This window comes from Capsella rubella, unplaced genomic scaffold (genome assembly GCF_000375325.1).
Source record: "Capsella rubella cultivar Monte Gargano unplaced genomic scaffold, Caprub1_0 scaffold_1, whole genome shotgun sequence".
Lineage (NCBI taxonomy): Eukaryota > Viridiplantae > Streptophyta > Magnoliopsida > Brassicales > Brassicaceae > Capsella > Capsella rubella.
In genome coordinates this window covers 9,456,420-9,481,256 of record NW_006238923.1, presented here as the reverse complement: position 1 = coordinate 9,481,256, position 24,837 = coordinate 9,456,420, and the positions used below count along the sequence as shown (strand labels likewise).

At 37.3% G+C, this 24,837-nt stretch overlaps 8 protein-coding genes across 10 annotated transcripts; 4 read left to right on the top strand and 4 right to left on the bottom strand.

The window, feature by feature from the left end:
- Positions 1-3,188: 3,188 nt before the first annotated feature.
- On the top strand, positions 3,189-4,269 carry LOC17897331 (zinc finger protein ZAT10). The gene has a single exon (XM_006305496.2). The coding sequence runs from the start codon at positions 3,302-3,304 to the stop codon at positions 4,034-4,036; it is 735 nt and encodes a 244-aa protein (XP_006305558.1). The 5' UTR covers positions 3,189-3,301; the 3' UTR covers positions 4,037-4,269.
- Positions 4,270-4,708: 439 nt separating this feature from the next.
- Positions 4,709-8,951, top strand: LOC17899175 (transcription initiation factor TFIID subunit 4). Of its 2 annotated transcripts, none has more exons than XM_023777328.1 (15): positions 4,709-4,820; positions 4,930-4,996; positions 5,121-5,308; positions 5,394-5,495; positions 6,034-6,094; positions 6,225-6,922; positions 7,110-7,234; positions 7,375-7,462; positions 7,546-7,684; positions 7,776-7,831; positions 7,919-7,975; positions 8,055-8,183; positions 8,265-8,294; positions 8,376-8,541; positions 8,639-8,951. In XM_023777328.1, exons 1-15 carry the CDS (start codon positions 4,758-4,760, stop codon positions 8,788-8,790), a joined length of 2,121 nt encoding a protein of 706 aa, XP_023633096.1. In that variant the 5' UTR covers positions 4,709-4,757; the 3' UTR covers positions 8,791-8,951. The 2 variants fall into 2 exon arrangements, with proteins under 2 accessions (XP_023633096.1, XP_023633095.1); XM_023777327.1 differs by having other exon boundaries at positions 8,046-8,183.
- Positions 8,952-8,984: 33 nt separating this feature from the next.
- Positions 8,985-9,489, bottom strand: LOC111828722 (ctenidin-1). The gene has a single exon (XM_023777329.1). The coding sequence runs from the start codon at positions 9,487-9,489 to the stop codon at positions 8,986-8,988; it is 504 nt and encodes a 167-aa protein (XP_023633097.1). The 3' UTR covers position 8,985.
- A 604-nt stretch (positions 9,490-10,093) lies between these two features.
- LOC17896775 lies at positions 10,094-11,922 on the top strand. The gene is made up of 5 exons (XM_006303191.2): positions 10,094-10,356; positions 10,547-10,661; positions 10,763-11,254; positions 11,338-11,524; positions 11,616-11,922. The coding sequence occupies exons 1-5, from the start codon at positions 10,280-10,282 to the stop codon at positions 11,639-11,641; spliced, it is 897 nt and encodes a 298-aa protein (XP_006303253.1). The 5' UTR covers positions 10,094-10,279; the 3' UTR covers positions 11,642-11,922.
- LOC111828692 (protein TRIGALACTOSYLDIACYLGLYCEROL 5, chloroplastic) lies at positions 11,921-13,157 on the bottom strand. Of its 2 annotated transcripts, none has more exons than XM_023777227.1 (5): positions 13,011-13,157; positions 12,874-12,924; positions 12,737-12,781; positions 12,310-12,342; positions 11,921-12,205 (listed from the first exon to the last, which is right to left on the bottom strand). In XM_023777227.1, the coding sequence occupies exons 2-5, from the start codon at positions 12,911-12,913 to the stop codon at positions 12,048-12,050; spliced, it is 276 nt and encodes a 91-aa protein (XP_023632995.1). In that variant the 5' UTR covers positions 12,914-12,924; positions 13,011-13,157; the 3' UTR covers positions 11,921-12,047. The 2 variants fall into 2 exon arrangements, with proteins under 2 accessions (XP_023632995.1, XP_023632996.1); XM_023777228.1 differs by having other exon boundaries at positions 12,874-12,921; positions 13,011-13,150.
- A 126-nt stretch (positions 13,158-13,283) lies between these two features.
- On the bottom strand, positions 13,284-15,575 carry LOC17900428. The gene is made up of 3 exons (XM_006304816.2): positions 15,003-15,575; positions 14,400-14,750; positions 13,284-14,312 (listed from the first exon to the last, which is right to left on the bottom strand). Exons 1-3 carry the CDS (start codon positions 15,405-15,407, stop codon positions 13,749-13,751), a joined length of 1,320 nt encoding a protein of 439 aa, XP_006304878.2. The 5' UTR covers positions 15,408-15,575; the 3' UTR covers positions 13,284-13,748.
- Positions 15,576-18,477: 2,902 nt separating this feature from the next.
- LOC17897446 (glucose-1-phosphate adenylyltransferase large subunit 2, chloroplastic) lies at positions 18,478-21,826 on the bottom strand. The gene is made up of 13 exons (XM_006303910.2): positions 21,332-21,826; positions 20,788-20,901; positions 20,528-20,701; positions 20,356-20,448; positions 20,189-20,272; positions 20,057-20,112; positions 19,882-19,975; positions 19,593-19,778; positions 19,404-19,484; positions 19,229-19,315; positions 18,931-19,142; positions 18,772-18,832; positions 18,478-18,699 (listed from the first exon to the last, which is right to left on the bottom strand). The coding sequence occupies exons 1-13, from the start codon at positions 21,545-21,547 to the stop codon at positions 18,598-18,600; spliced, it is 1,560 nt and encodes a 519-aa protein (XP_006303972.1). The 5' UTR covers positions 21,548-21,826; the 3' UTR covers positions 18,478-18,597.
- A 1,482-nt stretch (positions 21,827-23,308) lies between these two features.
- Positions 23,309-24,272, top strand: LOC17897630. The gene has a single exon (XM_006305998.2). It carries the CDS (start codon positions 23,462-23,464, stop codon positions 24,230-24,232), a length of 771 nt encoding a protein of 256 aa, XP_006306060.1. The 5' UTR covers positions 23,309-23,461; the 3' UTR covers positions 24,233-24,272.
- Positions 24,273-24,837: the final 565 nt, after the last annotated feature.

Genomic DNA, 24,837 nt, shown 5'->3' with positions numbered 1-24,837 from the left:
TCTTGTCTCGTTTAAAGTCAGAATTGGAGAATAATCGTTAGTTCTGGTTCGATATTATAATATGATCCGATGTATGAGAATGGTTGGTAGATTTGTACTTCGAATACGACGAAAGCTATACATAGTTTTATATACGATGGAATTAATACACTAGCACTTCTCTAACACCTTACAATTCGAAGTAATTAATGAAGACCGTTAAGTTACCTTTTTGTGTAAGTGCTTTCGTTTATACACATGTAGTTAGGTAATAATAAGGTATTCATCTTATTTCGTTCTAGTTGACTTACAAAATAATAATAATAATAAAGAAGTATTGTTAGGGAGTCATCATATTCGAACGAGAGGATGGATACAGAATGTCTTGGTAGTTGTGTTTACTAGTTCACAGATTTAAAGTAAATATATATACCAACAGTGTTTGGTTTGCAATATAATTATGATTGTTTTCTATGTTTTATGAGCTATACATACGAGACGTTTACAAAAATAACTTTTTCTTTAATAAACTCCCGTATATATTGTTTCAATCCTCGATCTCATGTTTTTTTTTGTTAAATTATATGATATAATTTTTTTTTTGTTTTTGTAATGTTTTAGCTGAAAAAATGTTTATTATTGTCATATGGGATTATTTAAATTTAAACATACACTAAAAACAAACAAAGGATTTAATAAAAAGAAAAGCCTTTCGTTTGAAAAGCCCAAAGAAACCACAACGTGAAGAAAGAGAGCTGCTTAATCCAGTACATTATGTGGTATGACACATGTCCACGACAGTAGGGAGTTAGTTAGGATCAAAATATATAGGCAAACAAGAGATGTGTTAAGGATTAAGAAAACATTTCACATTTGTTCACCTAATTTATATCTTTCAAATTACATATGTTTTTGTTATGACTTTTAGAACTGAGTAATTGACCAAATTTCTTTTGAAAATTATATCATAAACGATATTACAGGATTTGAGAAAATGAATTTGAATTAAATTACTCTGATTCTGTATCATAAAAAGTACTACTTAACTTCACTGAAGTCGAACTAGTCCAAAAGATAAAGTAGACAACACTTAAAGAGTTTTTGTCTTTGAATGTGCCTTTATATTTTGTGATCAGAAAGGTAAGAAGAGGTTTGGTGTGTGAGAGAGAGAGAGCTTTTATCCACACAAGGCAATGCGTGACCCATGCATGATGACACGCCGACTCTTATACATTTTTGGTTCTCTGCGTCACATATTACGGCCACCTCACAAGTTTCATGTTTTTAGTTTCCTTTATTCACATACATACACAGCACATATATCTGTTTTTCTTGTCATTTTTATAACATCAAAGTGTTAATCTGAACATGCATGGATCTACTCCATGCGAAACAAGGATGCATATACAAACAACGAGACTCCCTCAGTAAAGCTCAAATGTTTATCTCTGTTATATTCAATTATAAACCTATTTTTTCTTTTGCATGTTATCATGGTTACAAAAGCCTCCCCAGAAGAATTTATAGTTGTTTTTGCTTCATAGTAATATGTATATTTCTTGATCACGCGTCATATAAGATCAAGGTTATTTGGATAACGTGTTGACATAAAAAAAAAAAAAACTCTTTTAGTTTTTGTGAGACTTTTCAAAAAGTACGACAAAGCTTTTAGGTTAGCAACAACTATAATAAATCAGTACAACAAATTATTAAGACTAAATTTTCTGTAAATATGGTTTATAGATTATGCTTTAACACGCAAAAAAATGTTTGTCCATTACTCCATTATTGCATGCTTTTACAATATGAAATTTTGGGTCCATCAATCACCTTCGGTGGACTATCTTAGCGACAACACAAATGCCAGTTTTTAATTACCGGTTAACTGTTTCCGTCAATCAAATCAAATAGAAAAAGTAAACCGGACGGTTTGAACATTGAAGAAACGAGTAAGAGTCAAATGTCGTCGCTTTTTTGTTTTAGTCAAATGTAGTTCGTTCCCCACATCTCCCACTGTCACACAACTCACATATAATATTAGTGATAAAATTAAAAACTACTACTAGTAGTACCAACAATGTTTGGTTTGGTTCCTTCGATTTAATATTATAATGTATTGTGGGTTTGACTGTGGAAAACGCTTCAAAAACAAACAGTGTTTTTACTAATCGTGCACCGTCTTTAGACCTCTTTACCTCCAAATATGAATACTGTTGTTCGAAAGCTTTGAACGGTATACATTTAGATTCTTTATTCCTGTCTTTAATCATAACCCAACAAAGAAAAAAAACAAATATCAGTCGAATATTTTAACCTTTAAAGGCTGTTAGAATTTCATTTACGATCGAGGAAAAGGTCGAACCAATACTACTTTTTAAGACACAAACAGCAACACTGAACTAGCTAGCACCTCAACTTTATATATATTGTATTTGTATTTTGTATTGAACAATTACTTTACCAAATTTTTTTTATAAAAATGCTAGTAATAATTAAAAAAACGTTTCCAAATGAATCTTGTGTAAGATAGCTTCTTTGTTAGTTGTCAACTAGTTAGTAGTTATAACTATCTATCTTCTTGATGTGATTAGGAAAAGTCTTTTTTAATGTGAAAACTAGTAATAATAAAAACGTTTATTCCACATGAACTTTTGTGTTCAAGATATTTCCGAAGAAGCTGTTTTTTTCCCAAATCAATATTGGTTAGTAGTTACTAGAAGACTTTCTTTGTTTTTGGTGTCAACTAGCTAGTTATAAAACTATCTATCTTTCTTAAAAGTAAACCGAAACGTGTACCATACGAGATTACGAGTACTAGCTACTATCACCATACCATCTCATCCATGACAACCACATAAAACTCTAGAATATTGTAAGGCGGCATCACACTAACAATGAAGAAAAAGTCTCCTTAGCCGACCTCTTCTTCTTCTTCTTTTGCTCTCACACACTACTTGCACACGTGTACTAGGTCAAACCAAACGTGCCCAATTTATTTTCCTCTCTTTACCCCAAAAAAAAAGATATGAGACATTTAGATACTTTTATCACAACTTTGGTCCGCATATTTAATTTTAAAGAAGACGAAAAAATAAAATGAAGTAATTATCTAATCGCCACCTTCACTCTTCACACTTTCCCACCACTTGTCACGCAACTTCCTTCTTCACACTCCACCTACTATATATTTATACACTCTTCTCATTTCTTATTCTTCAGCAATCTCTCATATTTTTTATTCTCCTACAGTTATAAACCAAACAACCTTCGAAACCGATTCACCAGAGACAGATATCTTCAAGAATCCAATCTTTTATAACTAATGGCGCTCGAGGCTCTTACTTCACCAAGATTAGCTTCTCCGATTCCTCCACTTTTTGAAGACTCTTCCGTCTTCCATGGAGTCGAGCACTGGACCAAAGGTAAACGATCTAAGAGATCAAGATCCGATTTCCACCACCACCAAAACCTCACTGAGGAAGAGTATCTAGCTTTCTGCCTTATGCTTCTCGCTCGTGACGGAGATCGCAAACATCATCAAACACTTCCTCCTCTTCCGGCGGCTGTGATGGCTGAGAAGACGATGGAGAAGCTTAGCTACAAGTGCACCGTCTGCGACAAGACGTTCTCCTCTTACCAAGCTCTAGGTGGTCACAAGGCGAGCCACCGTAAAAACTTATCGCAAACTCACTCCGGAGGAGGAGGAGATGACCAGTCCACGTCTTCGGCGACAACCACATCCGCAGTGACTACTGGAAGTGGGAAATCACACGTTTGCTCGATCTGTCACAAGTCTTTTCCGTCAGGTCAAGCTCTCGGCGGACACAAGCGGTGCCACTACGAAGGAAACAACAACCACAACAACAACAACAGTAGTAGCGTGTCCAATTCCGAAGGTGCAGGGTCCACCAGCCACGTCAGCAGTAGCCACCGTGGGTTTGACCTTAACATCCCTCCGATCCCGGAGTTCTCGACGGTCAACGGAGACGACGAAGTGATGAGCCCTATGCCGGCCAAGAAGCCTCGGTTTGACTTCCCGGTCAAACTTCAACTTTGAGGAAATTTATTTACTTATTAGAGACGATAAGATATTTGTTCGTTTGTTAGTGTTGGAGAGAGTTCTGTAGGAATTTGTTGACTGTACATACCGATTTGGACTTTGACTGATTCCAATTCTTGTTGTTCTTTCATTCAACTGATTCTTTCTTTTTACCATCCATCCATACGCGTTAAGTTTGTGTTGAATAGTATAAAGTGATACCACTACAGTCTACACAATTCTGTTTTTGGCTCTGTTTTCAAATTTTATAATCAATTAACTTCTAAAGACCCTTCTAGTTTCTTCTACTACCGTCCACATATTCTCACAATTTGAAAGCTGTTAAGCAAAAAAACAAACATACCACTTTTATTAGGGAAGACTGCAAAACAAAACAAAACAAAATAATAACCTCTGTAACTTTCATTTTCCTTTACAAGAAAACCTTAACCTTTTTGGGGGGTCGATTTTGCAAAAACTTCAATATTTTGACTGTTATATTCACGAGATGGATATTTTCATTGGGCTTTCAATAGCGCATAAAAGCAAAGCCCATTTAACTAGAAATTCACCGAAACGCCGCGCAGTGTTCTACAAAAAGTGAAAACGACACGGTGTTTTTCATCCGCACCTCCCTCTATATAAAAAAAAAAAGAAAAAAAATTGCGCAAATTGGAATCTTGGATTCAACAAATCGTTTCCTTGTTAAAAATTCCCTCTTCGTTTGAGCTCTTTGACGATGGCACCGCCAGATTCCTCCATGGATCTCTCCATTGTCAAGCTCCTCGAAGAAGACGACAAGGTTAGAATTCGAATTTCCTAATCTCCCTTTCAGCTCCGTACTGTCTGCATTGTCTTGCTCTGTGGCCGAAGCACCTCAATTTTTAATTCCCACTCATTTGTGTCGTTAGGATGACGCTAAGCATTCGGAATATGACTTGGAAGTGTTTCAGAAAGCTCTGATTCGAGATATCGAAGGTTCGTTTGGAAACCCTAATTCATATGCGAAACTGTGGAAAATATCAGATGGAAATGTCTTTCGAAACTTTCGATTTCTTGAATGATTTGAAGTCTATTAACAATCATATTGGTAATGAATCAGAATTAAAGCAAACTCAGTCTACGAAACTGCAAACGATGAGTAGCCCACAGGCTCATAGGGTGGAACAGCCTGTTGTCCCTGTGAATCATGGTCTTACACTAGCACAAGTTTGTGATTTGCTTCGTATCTTAGTAGACCAAAACAAAGATAGAAAGAGTTATTTTCAAACCCTGTATAATAAATTCAAGGTGAGGCTTTTACATCCATGAATAAATTGGCACTCTGATGGAAGACTTTCAGTACATGATTTTTTCTTCTCATACTTGATTGCAGGGAAAAGAAATAACAACAGAGGGGCTCATACAAAATCTGAAGGCTGCTGTTGGTGATCAGATGATCAGATCGGCAATTAGCAAATTGCATCAGCAACAACCGGTATCACACTTTCAATTTTCTTAGCATTTAGAACTACTTCAATGAGTTTCATTTAGCTGTCCCTAACTAGAGTTTAGTTTTTATTTATATAAGTAGCTTGTTAGCACATAGCATTGATCTTAACATAGGTAACTAATTCACTAACTTTTTTTTATCATATGTAAGATTTAAGGCAAGGTTGGTGTTATTTGGGTCATTAATTTGATATATACATTTGCTTCAGAGATATATTCCTAAATTTGGATTCACTCCTCGTCTAGAATAGGATACTTGACCATTATATCTATAGCTGATGTAACTCAATCTTTCAGTTCAATGGATGTTATGAAATTTATTTAAGTCTCTGTGTTGACTAACCTCTCTTATATCTTCCAGGGAACTGTTAGAGTTCATTTAATAAAACTACCTCATTTCTGAAAGAGTTCTCACTTGAAAAGTGCTGCAATACTGATTAGTATTAGTATGACATGATAATAACAGCTGATTACTTTTTTTTCTTGGAAATTTTTGCTCACTTATAAACTATATATGTCATCAGGTTAATCCGAGGGTCAAAGTACCTGGACGCCAAAACCATGACATAGTGTCTAAATCTGCTGGTATGAATAATTCAGCTGATGCCATTTACTTTTGCAATTTTCATAGATCGTCTTAGCTTCAGGTAGATCTTATCTTATGATTTCCTTGTAGTATACAAAAAAAAATCTCTGAAACAATCTTTAACTGCAGAAACCAGTGCTCAAGAATCAGATCCTCGTGAAGTTCAAGTTAACCAACCGCCTTCTACAACTTCAGGCACCTTAAGCAGTTCAGCTACTGTGCAGGGCTTAAATAAGCAACCCAAGCAATACATGCAGCTTTCATCAAGTTCTTTTCATATGGGTACCAACTCTGGAAGTCTTAATTCATACCCAGGGACAAATGTCAATTCTCCTGGTTCATTGCCGAGCGCGAGACTTCCTCATTTCCAGCACATCTCTTATAATCAGAATGTGGTACCAGCCAGTGTTCAAGGACCAACCAAGTCTACTATAAACATGACGACAATACCCAAGATTAAGAGGCCAACTTCTATAAATGGCCCAAGTAGGGTTCAGGATGGTCCTGTATCCAACTTCCAAAACAACTCATCCCTGCCTCTATATTCTTCTCCTTGGCAAGAATCAGTCACCAAGGACCATACAGTGGGCCCTTCGTCATCAGTGGTCCATGTGAAGCAGAAATTGATTGATCAAAGTTTTGACCAGGCACAGAAGCCTCATTCTTTGGTGAAGCAAGGCATGAATACTGTTCTACTGGAACAGCACAATGCAATTCCAATTAGTTCAAATGATGAATTGGAGAAGCAGTCTTCTAAAATGTTTTTATCCACCTCTGCAAGCTCTGTTTTTCCTTCAACGACAACACAGCTGGACTCTAGCAAGATGGTAATTTATAAATTATACTCTCGAAAGATGGAATTTGGTTGATTTCTCTTCAACCGATGTTGCATTGGTTTAGTTGTGCTTATATTTTGGACCACCCTGGCTTCTGTTTGTTCTTGTTTCGGGAATTTTGTTGTGAATAATAAATAGACTATGTATCTAACTATTAAGTTATTTGTGTACTCATCAGGTATATCTCCCTCCCCCATCTGGAACCATAACGACAGCAACTAATGTCAGGAAGACATCAGACATGCCTTCTATTGGTCAGAAAAAACCTCTTGAGGCCCTAGGTTCTTCGATGCCACCATCACGGTAATAGATCTGGCTGGTTTGTGAAGAGGAACTATTTACAGGGTCCATAGATTACTATTCATTTATGATAATCTCATTAATCATTTATTTGCAATATATAATTGTTATATTGAAGTCTTAAAAAATGTGTTAATTTACAGAAAGAAACGAAAACAATGTGGAACTTCTTCAGATCGAAGTATTAAAAAATTTAATGATGTCACTGCTGTCAGTGGCATCAATCTTCAGGTATTTTTTCTGATAGCTCCACTTAACTAAAACCTGGATACAGAGAAACGAATGAACCAACTTATTTTCTGCATCTGTTCCAGGAAGAGGAAAAAAATTTATTAGGTTCTTGGCCCAAAAAGAACAGTCGTGTTTCTAAAGCATCCCAAAGATTTGTGCAGGAAGAAGAAGAAAAAACGTTTTTGCAGAAAATTCCACTGCAGAGAAAGCTGACAGAAATTAGTTGGGTTTCAACCCATATCTTAGCTGCTTCTTTGATCTTTACTTGGAATCACTTGGAGAAGAAGTTTACATATACTTTCATATATGACAGTGGCAAAAAGTGGTTTAAAGCATATAGACCATGATGTAGAGCGGTGCTTGTCTCTGGTGAGATACCAACACATTCTGCAAATTATTAGCCTTCAATTTAGATTTCTTGTTTCTTTTATTTTTCTCACGGATTTGTGCATTCAGTGCGTGGAGCAAAGGATGCGAGGACTATTGTCGAATATAATACGAATGTCAAAGCTGGTCGGTCTACTTTCTCTTCTTCTGCCTGCTTAAAGCTTGTTGTGTCTTAATCTTACTGAAGTTGATAAAGCTTTTGCAGCGGACTGATCCCGAGAAGTGTAGAAACCAGACTTTTATCACATCTGATATCCGGAAAGAAATTAATGAAATGAATCAGAAGGTGAAAGAGGAATGGGAAAAGAAACATGGTGGAGAAGAAAAGGCTAAGGTTTGTCGTAAGCGCGATATCTATCTATTGTCGTAGTTACCAGTGATAAAGTCTTACTTTTTATATTTTTCGTTGATGTAGAATGAAGACAACCATTCAAAACAAGTGACGGTATATAACAAAAATTGAGCCAGTTACATAAACCTGTGCACTGCACATACGTATACTAAAAGAGTTTTCATAATAAGTCAGGCAAAGGAGGACGCAGATCAAAGGAGAGCTAAGGCTGCAAATGTTGCTGTTCATGCAGCCGTTGGAGGAGATGATATGTTTTCAAAATGGAAACTTATGGCAGAAGCACGTCAGAAATCTTCTCTAGGGCCAGGAAAAAACTCCAAAACACTCTCTAGTGAAATTGGTGAGCCCGTTTCTGTGATCTGAAAAAGTAAATCTCAGTTCTGTTGCTGGTCATTCTTGTGTTTAGTTTTCCTAATTGCTGATTCATTTTTTTGTAGGTGGTACACGATTTGGAAAGAACCAGGGTTTACCAAAAGTAGTCCGGTCAATCTCTGTGAAAGATGTGATTGCTGTGGTGGAACAAGAGCCTCAGATGTCGAGATCGACGCTATTGTATCGCTTATACAATAAAATCTGCTCGGATGTTTGAACCCAAGAGAAGAAGGCATAGATAGAAACTTCTTAGGACTAATTTTTTTCTTCTTTAGTAGAAACTATTAGATTCTTTATTCCATTAAAAGTGATGCCATTACAAACTCCTAAACATGATCAAGATGCTAAAGTACATCCTTATTTCTTATCCTTCTACGACCTAAAGAAAGCTTCATGCTCTTTTTTGTTTCTTCTAGTTTTTGCCTGATTCCTTCCTGCTAGCTCCGCCGTGTCCATATCCTCCACCACCGCATGAACCGCCACACCCGCCACCACCACCACCCCCGCCGATGATGACTCCACCACCAATACCGCCTGACCCGTATCCAGGACCACCTCCGCCGTTGCCTCCTTCCCAACCCAAACCACCACCGGACCCATACCCACCACCACCGCCAAATCCACCACCGATCACAACACCACCACCCCCACCTGGCCCGTATCCACCACCATAGCCTGGGCCTCCCCCTCCATAACCACCAGCTGTGAGTTCACCCTTAAATCCGGATACGTGTCGGATACTCTTTACTATCTCACTGGAGTGTGCTCCATTCTTCATGAGCGCACTTGCTCTTGCAATCTCACTGGGGTTTGCGTCATTCCTCATGGAGGCACCTTCTCTTGCAGCGTCGGCAATCATATGACCAATGAGGCATAGATACAAGGAAACAAGAAACCATAACATCACTCTAGCCATGATGGCTGCTTATAGTAACACAAATATTTATGTTTAGTTAGAATATCTGAGAAAGTAAGTAAAAGGACTTGCGATTGAATAGGAAACAGCCACACACACATCACTATTTATATATGTAATGTACATTATACAAAAGGTGATGGTTAGCATGGGCTCGCCAGTAGAGAGAGGTGCGTATATAGTGACTCACCAAGAGTGGTTTTCAGGTGATGGGTGTGATTCGCATGTTTTCTTCCACACCTTTCGCTACATTTTCTCAGTGTGTTCATTACTTCACACTATGTAGACTCTCTACAGTGTTCTTCACTACATTATTTGATCATAGGATAATTAGGATTAGAGTGAAAATTAACGTATATTTCTTGTAAATTTAAGCTGTAGATGGGACTTTTCTACAATCTAATAGTGATCTGTATTGAACTTATCAGGTGTCACACATACTCACGTACGGGTCGGTAATTAAAATCAAAAATATGATTAGCGCATTTTGTCCTAAAATGATAATTAAAGAAGAAAAAAGAAAGAAACCAAAAACGTAGTAGAGTAGTACTAAATATGGCACGTGAGAGTAACGAAAGGCCCTTAAGAATTTTGGCTAATCGAACGAAGAACGTTCCCTCTCTTCTCTGAAAATCTTTTGGATCCATTTCGCCATTTTTGAATCTCTCTCTCTCTCTCTCTATCTCTGTTTGGCTTTCTGGGTTTCTTTTCATCTTCTTATTATCATTATTCTTCCCTTAGGTTTCTCATTCTCTTCTTAGGATATTAGTTCTTTTGGGGTGCTCAAGTGATGACGACGAGTTTGGATCGGTGGGAGAAAGATCCTTTCTTTCCCGCTGCTGAAGAGGTTCAGGAATCCGCCGACAGGTTTTGCTTTTTCTCTGATCCCAATCTCCCAAATTTTTGTTTTCAATCTGTGAAATCGCAACTCTGTATTGTTGGTGATTGTAATCTGTTTCTTCGGATTTGGGAATTAGGATTCTTTCTTTCTGATTAACAAAGTTTTAGATCTGAAAAATCACAATGTGTGTGTCATCATCTCCGATTCATTGTATAGGATGGAGTCGGCGTACAGGACATGGATCAATGGGAAACGGGACTCTTCTAAAGTTTGGGATTCTGAGCAGCTTCATAGGGACCTTCACGCTGCATTAGGAACCACCAAATGGCAGGTCTCTTTCTTTTCCTCACAACTCATATTTTTCTTATTTTGTTTTGTTTTGTGTTATGTGTTGATTGAGAGAAGAGTGAATCTGTGACTTTTTTGGTGTAGTTAGATGAATTCCAGAAAGCTGTCAAATCTAGCTATGACAACCGTTTGAGTGCTGATACTAGAGATAGGCATCGGGAGTTTACATTCGCTATGGAAGCTCAGGTTTCGAAAATCGAGAAGTCTCTCAAGGAAGCTGCGCAATCCGATGGCAAAGGAACTCCCAGATGGGTTCGTTTGGATGAAGATGATCGTAATGAGCTTGCCCTCTTCTTGACTGGACCATCTGATTCTCTCAAAGTTAATCAGCCGAATGGGCATAGAAGGGCGGCAAGTGCTGCTGAATTCAGTGTTTGGAACGTTGCGGTCTCTGACGATGGTTTGTTGAAGAAATCTTCTGATGAGCCTGTGGTTAAACCTCCTAGGAAAGTTCCTAGCTTCTCTGGGTTCCTAAATTATATGGAACCTGGCTCCAAACATTGCATTAGAAAGTGGAAGGCTTTAGATCGTCAAGGAGACTCTGATGCTGCGTTATTACCTATCCAAGCAAACCAAGTAAGATTGATCGATCGATCTTCAGTTGCATACTTTTCCTCCTGCTTATAAATCTTTACTAAAACTTTTTTTGGGTTTAATAGCAAGACGTGAATGGAGGTTTAGAGAGAGGAAAAGGTTGTATGGAGTGTGAGGAGGACTGTTATGAAAAGCAGCTAAATGGTTGGTATGGAGCTCTACAGAGGCAACTTCAACGGTCTCAGTATCGGATGCGATATAGTAAATCGGTTCATGCTGCAATTTGGATTCTTCTTTTAGTTTTTCTTATCGGTAATACTTGCTACTCTGAATCGTCCGTATTTAAAAAGCAAAGTTTGCAGCATCCTTTAAGTTTTGAGATGATCCATTTTTGTCATTGCAGTGGTAGTCGCAGTGCATTCAATGTAGACGAGTGGTACGGTAGAGCACGTCCGAGTTCAATCATCTCGTGTGTAACGGGAATGAGACGAATTGGCAATCTTCATTTGTTACTGTACAGTTAATTCCACTGTTATTGGTTGTTTTGTAATGTAGAAACAATTTTTGGGTTCGATTATTTGAAATGGGTTGTCATTGAGGTAGCAAGAAACTGAGTAAAAATTGTAGAGTTTGTTGGGATGACAAACCCAAGACTGAAAGTTTGTGAACACTGAAAATTTCAATGAATATAATAAGATGGATTCGAACTATACGAGTATCTGAAGTGATATTCATTGAGAACGAAGAAAAGATGTTTCTATTACAATCAATCCGATCAGAGTAAGCGAGCAGAGTTTCTCTATGCAATCAATCTGGGGATAAAATCCGAGGCTGCTTAAGTGGTGTTTTTGGACATGTTGGCCCCCTTATCCTCACGTTTATCGGAGTTCTCTAACTCGATGCCTTGAAATGTAAGTCTAGATGATCGGTAGTGACTCCCAAAAGCAGTCCCAAAACCCCACCCGAGGCCCAAACCCACTCCGCAACCGCCACCTTCAAGGAACATAAAATGCGTGAACTAGAATTTAGCATGACCAACTTGTGTGTGCGGACAAAGAATAATAAGATGCAGAAGTAGATGTTTGAAAGGCGCTTACCTGCGCCAACGCCTAAAATGTTCATAGGCATACCTGCAAGAGATCTCCATTTCAGTTTGTTTGCAAAGAGTATGAAATATGAACCCATCAAATGCATACCATCAGACAAACATCAGAAAGGGAAGATGAAGAGGCATATGAGTAATGATGATGATGATGATGATATCTAGAGGAGGACTACATACATAATCACTTGAGACATTCCGGAATATAATCACCAAACTAAACAAGCAGAGTAATGTTCCCAAATGGAAATGATGCTACAATGTGAAATTAACAATAACTTGAAAAGAATTAGCTTAGTTTTCTCATGACCATTCCATCTTCAACCGATTCTAGTTTCCAGGGAACTTAACTCGTAATCCCGTCTCAGCTTAGTCCCAATTTCATTCGAATAAAGTAGAAAAAAAGGAAGTTGAGGACGAACCTCCAAAACCCCATCCAACGCCAAATCCACAGCCAACACCGAACCCTAAGATAAGATAGGATATTCCAATTACAAAATTGGGAGTCGAATCAAACAAGACAAAAGGAGAAAGAATGAATTGCGAATTGGGGCATTACCGAATCCGACACCAACTCCAGTGAAGTCAGATAGCACCATTTTTTAATCTTCTTCACCAGAGAGACAAAAAAATTTAGGAATCGACAGAGGCAACATATCAGAAATGGTGAATCTGAGATCAATTAACCGACGATACCTTGTTTTATTTGTTGGTGATTGGTAAATCTGGTATAGGTTAGATGTCTTCTCTGCCTTCCCACTAAAAGCTTGCACGCCTTGGCCTGAAGAAAGCAAGACAGGTGCTAAGAAAGACATTTTTGTTTTAGCAACGTACCAAATCAATCAAACCGGTTTACTAATGAACCGGTCTAACTTTTCCAAAGCCAGGATTTTATGAAGACGAAGCTTAGTCTGTCTACTACAGTAGTCAGTGATTTGTTTACCATTTGAACTCCAGCAACTCAATAAATATACTGATGTCTCATCTTATTTGAAGTCCAAACTCATAATAAGAATCAAACATTGTTGGTATATCGGCCAAAATGGTAAGTCTTTGCTACAATAGAGAGACTAAATTATTGATATACAATACGAAGAAGTTCCTATATTCATCACCTTCCACTTGGTATGCATGACGAAGTAAACACTCTTTAGATGGCTGCTTCTACAATAGTATTATGAGAAACCAAATTATAAAACGAAACTAGACTGGCCTTACTAAGTTGATGGTGAAAATAGCCCTCGAACAGAGACTATACACATTCCTCTAACGTTATGCGGCAAAAAGAACGAAATTTCTCCTGCGGTCTATTTACATCTTCCATCGACAACTTCCTACAAGAATTTTGGCTTCAACAATAGCAAAGTAGAATAATCGACCTAGTGTTTCTTTTGATTGAGTTATACACATTGATTGATCTCCTGGTTCTTGACGTCACCCATTTTTCTGGCGGGGAGCTACTGAGCCGTGCAATGTCTTAATTCTGGGGCCTTGAGATAAGTCTTCAACCTGGGAATCAAATCTCAGTTCTGAAGGTGGAATGAAACAATCCATAGACAAGCCAGGGACATTGAATGCGATTTCATCAATGACCCATGCTTCTTGCATTGTTGTCTTAGTATTATGTCCCGATGACATATCTCCAAACCTTAAAAGCGTAGCCACAGATCTACCGGAGTGAGCTATCATGATGCCCTCTACGGATTTGTAGTCTTCTAGGTATGAATTGATGGTCGTCTCCCAGTATACCGCTTCGCCTCCATTGTTTTGTATTCGGGTTAGCTGGGAGTCTTCCAAGTGAACAAGAAGACCGGTCTTTTGACTGAAGTAACCAAACAAAGTATGTCTTATGGTTTCTGATGCCCCTTCACTTCTAGCTTTGAGTGTTGCTGGGTCTGCGCATAGCTTGAGAATGAAACAGTCTTCTCCATCTATCTTTTTTTCTCCTATGCACCTTGCATTTGCAAACATATATGCTGTGGTTCTCGGGTCAAGTCCCTGAAAGTACACAACAGTAACAGCAATTTAGTTATGCAAGCAAAACAAAAATGCATGAGAAGGCTTCCTTGGGAGAAGAGGCCAAACCTGAAGAGCACGTCGTAATGGTCTAACCGGTCCTTTTGCAGCATGAGGTCCAAGCCATGGTGTGTGCCTCCACACAAGCTTACCATCACAACCTGCAAGGACCTTGCTCCCACCAAGAACAAGCTCCATGTACCACATGTCAGGATTCATATGCCACAACACAAATCCTCCAGACTCAACAGATTTTGACGAATTATTCTTGCTCTTTGAACCCTTTGAGCCTGTCTCAAACTCTGAGGCCATCGTCCTGATTCTTCCCATAACATATCCATTTTGCACAGAGCTATGAAGCTTTTGACCACCTGATGCAGCTGTATACTGTTGAAGGATGTACTGAGCAGAGGAAGTTTCCTGAAATTTCAAGTGATGTTAAGGAGTTATTAGACTTCAACCTCAACACAGTAGCAACAACTATTCAACAAAATCTCAATTAATTGCGCAGTCTTACACTTTTACTCCCGTTATTAATATGCAAAATTAAAAGAAGATTCAGCAAATTCAAGCTAGATTATGGCACAGAAGAAGCATAAATCCTAGGGATTCGATTTGTCTTGCGCATAGTAATCCCAAACACTGTCCTAATAGAGTGAAATAAAAGCTCACCATGGGAGTATTCTTGATGCTGAGGTGAGGAAGGAGATCCAGAGCACTAACGTGGACAGGACCTAATGGTGCGCCAAGAACACCAAGCAAAAGCCTCAGATCCGTTCGTTTAAAGTCGGAAGAGGACGAAACAGACGGCGGAGCAACAGGGAGCTGACATTTCATCCAATTGTACCACCGTCTCTCGAACCTAGAGTAATCACCACTGCTTCCGGAGTCTTCACCGTCTGGATCAGGACCTTCTATAACAGGAGCAAGCATCTCAGACATGTGGCGGTCCGGCTGCGTGACGTAACGACCTTTCCGGCGACGGATGATGATGGGAGAAACGCTTCTGACAGGACTCTTGGATCGTGATCGCCGGGAATTGGACTTGGAGAACAAGCCGCCGTGCTTCTTATCCATAGTCGAAGAAGAAGAAGGAGAGGAGGGAAGTGTTTTGTTAGTGTGAGAGAGAAGATGAAGAAGGTTTGGTTTTTTGTTTTTTGGTATGATGAAGAAGAAGAAGGTTTGGTTTGGTAAAAGCTTTTCGAGAAGGAAGAAAAATAGAGAAATGTTTGCGTTGAAGGGAAGGTTGCAAATTATTAATGTCGAATTTAATTCATTAATTCTCTCTCTCTCTCTCTTTTTTAAAAACATTTTAATTAGTCATTTTCCGATTTCTTTTTGTTTTTGGCTTTAGTTTTTTTTTTTTTTTTTTTTTTTTTATGAATCATCACTGCTTTGCATAGAAAAAAGTCTCATTATTACATATATACAAGTAGGCATTGGTAAGCAAATGAGAGAATTTGGAATAAAAGTTTATTTATGAACATAAACTTTGAACTTATTTTTTTGTTTCCGAATTTCATTTGTTTTTTTAAAAAAGGTATGTAATACATATAAAACAATTAATTTTTGTCTTCTTTCTCTATATGTTTAACTCGTTCCACATTGGATAAACAGAAAACTTGAGAGAGACAGATTTTTTTTCCGACAGCAGAGAAAAAATATTTGTTTTATTAATCAAAAGTAGAAAAAGAGTGAAAAATTTACCAGGTGTTGTAACGATCGGCAAAAAAAAAAGAAGCTTTTGATTAGAGCTGAGATAACTGAGATTACTATTGCACTACAACATAAACACAGTTAAATAACTCACATTAATACAACTCTGATCAATAGGTTGGATTTAGTGGATTGGGTCGGATCATTTCGGTTCATCGAAAAACTTATAATCAAACATTCTACTTGTAATCAGATTACAGTAACATGCACACCTAGTGAATTATATTCAAAATTTTAGTCTCTAAAGACTAACCTATAATAATAAGTCATTCCAGCTCTTAAACCCACCATGATTTAATTAATTAAATAGATAAATAAATAGAATTCATGTTTCATTGCTTTTAAAAAAGAAAATAACAGTTCACATTATATTGCTAACAATATTATATACTAAATACTCTCTGTTTTTAAACTATATAGATAATACACTTTATTCGAAAGCAGGACAAATTAGTGAGCAATTAGACTTAAGGAACACGAAAGGCATGCCCTTGTAGAAGATGGAAACTAAAGTCAAATTAAACAAAGCAAATTGAGTGTGATGATGCTAAAAAGCAATATATAGACGAGTAGGTGTGCATGAGCATGACCATAAGTCACAAAAAGGTCAAACATAACACAGTTTTTTTCTCTTATTTTCTCGATAAAAATAGTCTTACTTTGGTTTGTAAGTTTTTTAATTAGTTTAGAGGGCAAAAAGATTCATGGGACCAAATTAGAATGGTTGTTCCACAAAAATAGACGACTATGGTTGTTTTTTTGTTCACTCATTTTCATTTCTAACCTCACAATATAACCATGTTCGATGGTACTCATGTTTATTCTCTCTCAAGTGCTTTTTGAACAAATTAAAGTGATAAATAAAAGTTATCAAACGAAAAAGAAGATTGGTCCCTAATCATTACAAATAATTATCGAGATACAAGTGAAGATTGATTAAGAAGAAAAAAAAGATTTGTGGTCTGATTAAGTAAGCTAAGTACTTAATGTACACACAAGACCCAGAAGATTCATATTGTTGCGAATTTAGTGGTCTCCCACATGATCATCAGTCCAAAGAAGAAAAATAAACCAAATATCAAGTAGATTGAACCCATTTTATGTATAGACACAGCTGATCACAAGAAAACGTAACAAACATACAAATATATACTAAGAGACATCGTTGTACTAAACAACATGCAATATATTTCAGCAGCGTGGGATAAATGTATGTAATTAGCTAATCCAAACATCACAAGATCAAATATACAAACAGTTATACTCTCACACGAATTTTTCCTTTTTGATCAAATGATTGTTGTTCAAATATGTTTTTTTTTCTTGTCATTTAGAGACATCTACAACTTGCATATAATTTTGGATTTAAAGTCAGGATTCATTCTGCAATATGTAAACAAAGAAGCCTATATATAACAATGAGCCACTTGAGCAAACTTGTGTGAGTTTGTGCTCTTTTCTGGTAGCTATTGAGAGTATTGAGGAAATAAAACAAAACAAAAGAAGTGCATAATGCATATGATGATGATGATGAAATATTCCATTTCTTTTATTTCTTGTCATGATTAAAAATCTCATATCGTCAACGTGAGGCGCGAAGTAACGGTGACATGAGGCTAAGGAATAATATATATATATGGATAAAATAAAAGGAGTCGGTGTATGTAATTATAAATGGTGATGATAAACGTTGAGCATGCGAGTTTGGTCCATTGATAATGACTACTTTTTTGCAATACAATCTTTCACTTACGTCCCCCAAAAACCACAAACCTAAAAATAAAACAAAGAAAACAAACATTCTTTGTTTGCCCAAAAAATAAAATATAAACATTCTTATGGACGTTATTACTTAACACAAAGGACGATTCTAAATTTCTAATTATGCAATTTAATAACTAAACCAATATAGACTGAGGGCTTTTTCTTCCATGCATATTGTTTAATATTCGTGTCTTATTTTCTAAGATTTGAGTATGAAGAAAGGATTAGGGTTCTTATTTCGTACTAGCTAGCTAGTGCTAAACTGCTATTAGCAGTTTGATTCTTTAATTATTACTGTTTTCGTAGGTTAATTGGATTACATCTAAATTTAATTAACTTTATGTTTCTTTTTTTTTTATAAACGTGACCCAAGTCCATTTGTGGTGCGGTGAAGACCCCAAAGCCCAAGTGTTCTTACTAATGTATGTGATTGCCGTAAAGAAAAGCAAACTTTGGATTTGACCATGTGAAAAAAACAAAACAAAACAAACCGATTCCTAAAGACTTTTAAATTGCATGATGGCAAAGGATACGAATGACTCTCACTAGTCACTAATGACAAATTTTCAGTAACAGAAGTTGAAGAAAAACCATTTAGCGGATGAGGGATATTAGCCTCTGCAGTTACTTGTTTTGCTGCAGAACAATCAAATTAAGAGATGACATATTGATTCAAGTGCAGCTCCACATTACTTGCTCTTTTTTTATTAAAATTCTTGATGAAACGTAACTTATCCCGTTACAAAATCACAAAATGCAAGCAGTGTAGTTAAAGAGAGGTTAGAAACTAAATTTGCAGACCATCTCTAATGGTGGCGTTCTTCAGCACAACGGTGATGCCTGACCTTATGTGAAACCCTTCCTCTGGCCTATCTCCTTCTTCCACCCCCTGCCACAAACACAACCAAGATCAAACAACGGATTCTGAAAATATTAACAAAAAATATTTATGAAAACATACATCTGCATTCGCTATGACCACGTTCTTCCCGATCTTGGCGTTCTTGTCGATGATACAGTTCCTGTATTTACCGACACAAGCAGGACGATGCGCTAGGTTTATTCAAAACTTTGTCAATATATCAGAGTAGTCTTTTCTTTTAGACGTTGGAAAGCTTACCTGATTTTGGTGTTCTGGCCAACGCCTATAGGAACTTTCCCTTCAGCCAGCAGAGACGCGATTTCAGCTTCTGTTTGGTAGAAATCAGCTCCCATCATCATTGTATCCTGAAGCTCTACTCCAGACTCTATACGTGAACGTATGCCCACAATAGAGTGCTGCACACTGCATTCTCTCAAGAAGCATCCATGTGAGACTATAGAGTCAAGTATCTGCATTTCCAGCATAAATTTTAAACGTTAGTATCACAGATGAATCATCAACTGAAACATGGAATAAACCAATTCAAGAATCGCACCCTGCATTTATCAACTTTGGTAGGTGGCAAGAATCTTGGAGAAGTGAAGAAGGGTGTTTTTGGGTCGTAAAACTGGAATTTAGGAGGCTGCCAAAACAGAAATGAATGGCATAATTAGGTTTCACCAGGAGTTGCCATACTGTTCTGTAGATTAAACAATAGGGTCGGCGAAAACCTGTTCTGTGAGGGCCAAATTAGCATCAAAGAATGATCCTATGGTTCCAATATCCTCCCAATAGTCATTGAACAAAAATGCCTAGCCATTTTAGTTTTGAATGTAGCAGCAAGTTAATAAATAAAGGTGAGAGGAAGTACAAATATTGATTGATAATGTGATATGCTAAATAAGCAAAAAACAACAGACCTGGACATTGTGCTCCTTTACTGCCAACGGGATAATTTCAGAACCAAAGTCATTGGATGTAGGATAGCTCGATCTTAGAAGCTTTAGCAACACCTCTTTTCTAAAAACGTAAACACCCATTGATGCAATGTATGGGGACTCTGCAGCTTCCTTTGGTGGTAACCCAAGAATTGAAGTGTCAACTTGCTGAAAACGCGAAAAACACTAAGTTATGTAATGTTGCAAGTAATAATATGAGGTGATTTTAACTTGTGGATTGAAAGTTTTGACAAACAAAAGAAATCATTACCATTGCCTTTAAGTCATCTCCCTTTGGTTTTTCTGAGAACTGAACAATTTTCCCAGACTGGTCAATTTTAAGCAGACCAAAATCCGAAGCACGGCTGTGTCAATAAGAGAAAAAACCGAATAAGTTCGTCAAACAGAAGTAAGGCAAGAACATGGTTAATAATCGTCAGACACACCTCTCATCCATGGGAAGACAAGAAACTGTGATATCAGCATTTGACTCAATGTGCTTCTGCAAAGACACACAATAAATGAAACAAGGTTCACATACTAGCTCAGTGTTGACAAATAAGAAGAATAAAACTAACCTGCACAAAGTTCATGTAATCCATCCGATAGAGATGATCCCCAGACAAGATCAAGACATGTTCCACATTCTTTGTCTTGGCATCCTGCATTAACACTGCCATATTATGTTTCCAGCAAATTTGATTGCACTGAACACTTACTGTGAGAAAGATACAAAGACGAAAACCTCGAAGACCCATATAAATTGCCTAACGGCATCAGCAGTTCCCTGAAACCACTTCTTTCCTGCATCTCCAGAAGTTTGGGTGGCAGCAAGAACCTAATAATTCCCAGAGGTAATAATCACAAATAAGAACACAGTATGACAAATCTAATCTATTGGCAGGTAATGCAATCACCTCAACAAATCCATCACCGAAATTGACTCCATTGCCAAAGTTGTAAGTCCGAGAAAGGTGGCGATTGAGAGAGAAGGAGTTGAACTGAGTTAAGATGAAGATCTTTCTAATACCACTGTTGATGCAATTGCTCATCGGTATATCTATCAGCCTGTAACACCCTCCAATTGGCACCTACAATTATAAACTAATTAGAAAGCTCATTGACAATATAGCAGAATCATCGAAAAATTACAACGGGCAAACATAACGGTCCTCACCGCAGGTTTAGCTCTCTTGCTTGTAAGAGGAAAGAGGCGAGTCCCAGCACCGCCACCTAGTATGATAGATGCTACATTCTTTGGGTCGGCATCTTGAGTTCTCAACAGAGGTTCCTGAAAAATGCATTCTTTATATCAAAACAGAACTTGGAAGAAAAAAGAAAAAAGCTACTTAGGACTTCAGTTAAGTGAGAAGCTGTAACACTACTTTTCTTATTCATTTCACCAAGCCAGACAATCTTGATTGATGAAAGACTCTCTTCCCTAACTAAACCCTCATTTTAAACCCTTCTGATAAATCCATCCCTCACAAATCACAACTGCTAAATCAACTCACAACAGCTAGAATCTGCTACATTCCTAGTTATAGTATGCCTATAGCTAATCTTTGAGCAGGTGCACCATCTGAAAATCATCAGAAGTCAATTTCAACACAGTCCAAGTCAATTCCAACTAAAAGTAGACACATAACTGAGGGTTCTCTGATGATGCTACTAGGCAGATTTTTGGTTTTTTGTGTGGAAATGAAAGTGTGAATACTTACATTAGACTCTTGATCAACAAATGGAGTGAGAACGGAGCGAATGAGGTTTTTCTGAATCTTCTGAGGTCCACTCCTGATTTCGTGTGTCCTCAGATTACTGGCCTTGACAACTTGGGTTCCCCAGAAGGCACTAACTCTCTCAGAAACAACATTTTTGTTCAGACCAAAGGGACTCGAACAGTTGTTCAGCTTCATGGCTGGACAGCAAGAATCCATACTTCTTCAGAGAACAACCCAAAATTCTACAACTTTTGAAGTAATGCTCTAAAACGATTCCAAAAAAGATCAACTTTAGGAATACCCAGATCAAAAAATGGATTTTTTTTTTAGTAGTACCCAGATTCGATTTGGGGGATTGAAAACAGAACAGTGCTAAAGAAGAGAATCAAGAGAAGTCGACTAATTTTTGTCCCACAATGAAACAAACACCTAAAGTCCTCTCTCTCTCTCTCTCTCTCTCTCTCTCAAGTGGTGAGGAATGAGAGTGACTGTGTGACTGTGAGCTTTAACTTTTGTAGCAGTGGAAAGAGAAAACGGAAAAGAGAAAAGAGTTTATGAGAGAGATCAAACAAAACAAATGTGTTTTTAAGAGAAACGGTTTTAATGTGAAGAAGATACTCGTGATCTTCTGACCGGAACACCGCCATTTGAAGATTTTTCTATATTTTAATTTCTTTCTGCTTAAAAGCAAAACAAACAAATCTTATGGGTTTGAAAATCGTGCCCGCTTTGCAATATATTATTATCTCACTTGTCACTAAGCATAGTATAGCAAATAAATATCTCAAAAGGGTTTTATTAGAAATATACCAAGATCATTTGATTACCAATGATGATATTACTACTACTAAACAGTAATTTCGTTGAATTTTATGATTTGGAAGATGATTTTTGTATACAATATTTTCGATTTGGCTGTTTACGAATCACTTATTCAAAGCCAAAATTTAAGGAAGTAGCGAAACAAAAATATCAGTACTTGGTATAGTATTTGATATTTTCTTGGAAAGCAATCTCTATTTATGTAAGTTTGTATATGTGCTAATTAGGGAAAGTTTTTATTATGCATTTGCCTACTTGGTTTTTAGCGTAGCACGTCCCAACGCTTGAAAGGTGTCGTATACACCCAAATTGTTGTATCTTGACCTTTCACGAGTCTAATTGGCTCACACGTCAGAATACTTTTCTAGACATCAACTTTATAAGTATTCCTCATCTATAGTTCATTAATGAGAAATTTTGTCAAACTTTTTTTGTTGGACAAATGATTCAAAGTTACGTTCTATAAACAGGCGACCAAAACTAATTCTAACTCGAAATTTACCTACATATATGAATGAATCATATATACATGATTGACCCTTAGCATAATCCAAACCATATAATCAACCGAAGCTTTAAACTTATCAATACCATAACTCACAAATCATCTTCGGATCCAAACGAAAACCCAAAACAATCCATACATGCCGTTACATTTTTATCGAACCTAACGTTGCACTCTTTTACACTTCGAAGGGCTATTTTTTGTTGCATTTATCCAAGAAATTTACACCAAATGATGAATCAATCTAGTCACTCATGCTCTATTATTTTTCAAAAACCCACGTACAATGAATGTAGTAATAATAGAAGGGTACAAAAGAGTAATCAACAAAATATATAATGGGTACTAAACACGTGTCAGTTTCGTCCGGCGGTGTACGTCGCCCAACCGTGCATATGTTGGCCCGGTCGTTGCTGTGCAGTGCAGCTTCACCTGCCCACTCTCACCTTGCCAACTCTTTCCAACCAATGCTTCACAACTTTTATCCATTATTATATATTACTTTATTCAAGTTGTCCCCCAATGATTCTATTAATCCTTCACTTGTTTTATATTTTCAGGAATTGGACTTATTCACCTAATGCTTTTCATCACTCATGAAAATTCCACGACCGAACTATAAAGAAATATACTTATATGATATATCCAGTTTGTTTCAATAATTGAAACCAATTATAGAGTCTTTATTATCTCTATATAAAATCGTCTATCTAAGTGATTAAGACAAGTCACAAGTCTACGTGATTAAAACACTCATTTCCTCGGAAAATCTAAGCCGGGAAGGTTACAAGAGAGTTTAGAAGATGGATTCGTTCGTTCCGGAGAATGTTGCGGCTGAGAAAGTTGAAGCCAAGAGGAGGTTCGAGAAAAAGAGACATTTCTTGAAGTTTCTTCCGGCCATCGAAGCTCTCGTTGCCGTGATACTTCTACTCTATTGGTTAACGTCAACTCTCTTTGCCGGTGAGTATCTCCGGCGTATTGTTTCCGGTGGTTTAACAGGCGCCGGAATATACTTATTCGGGGTCGTGAACGTTCTCATCGCCCTTATCTTCTCCTTATCTAACAACAACCACAAGCTAACCGAACCCGATCTGTATTTTCAATATGTTTCTTCCTCTGCCGCTTCTTCTGTTAGTGGTTTATCCTCCTCCTCCTCCTCCTCTTCCTCCTCCGCCATGGTCTCGAAATCTTCGTCGTCTAACAAGGAAGAAACTATTTTAGAAGAAAAGCCAGTGACGGACTTTACCTCCCTTACTCTAACCGTCGTGGAGGCTCGACCGATGAGGCGAGAGATGGTCCGGGCGGTCAGTTCTGTGGCGGAGACAGCTGATGCTGTAAGGAGGAAGCGTGAAATGATGGTCCTGCCTCCAGCTGCTTGTGAGAGTGCTGGCACTGATCATCAGGTTTATAGAAGGTCTAGATCAGAGAGGCTTGACGTGCGGGGAGGTTCTCGCAGGAGCATGAGACGGATGTGTGCAATCGATGATCTGAGCAGCGATGAGTTCAGATCAACGGTGGAGACTTTTATTGCAGGGAAGAAGAAGATGTTGTCTAAGGAATGGATTAAGCCGTGAAATATTATTATTATTAACACTAAAGGTAGCCTTTTAACTAGCCCTGGGCAAAATATTCGTTAGATTCGCTTCGATTCAATATTCGTTTCGATTCGATTCGAAAAATTCAAATATCTATAAGATATTAAAACGAAGCAAATATGAAAATGTAGTATTCGTGAAAACCGAAGCAAATAACAAATATTGATTTTCTTAGTGCCGAATATCCGCTTTGCTTCGTATATTTATATATACATATGTATAAATATAAATAATTATATAATATATATAATATGTGTATTTATAGATTTGGGTATATATCTTATAGGCCTATTATTCAAATTATTATATTTTGGCCTGTTGGTTTTTTTTGCTAAATGTTGTTCTTAAACAAATAAAACTTTATTAGAAAAATCAATATTAAAAATAAAATGTGAGAATTTTATAGACGGTGGTTACATTTTTTTCTTATTTTGAAAATATGTCAAACAAGAACCTCCAATATCTCATATTTTGCACTTATATTTATGTACTATATGTTTTTAGTTTTTAAAAAAAATTAGATGAGTCAAAGCGAAGCGAAGCAAGTAACTCGCAAATATTATGAAAAATATTCGAATATTCGA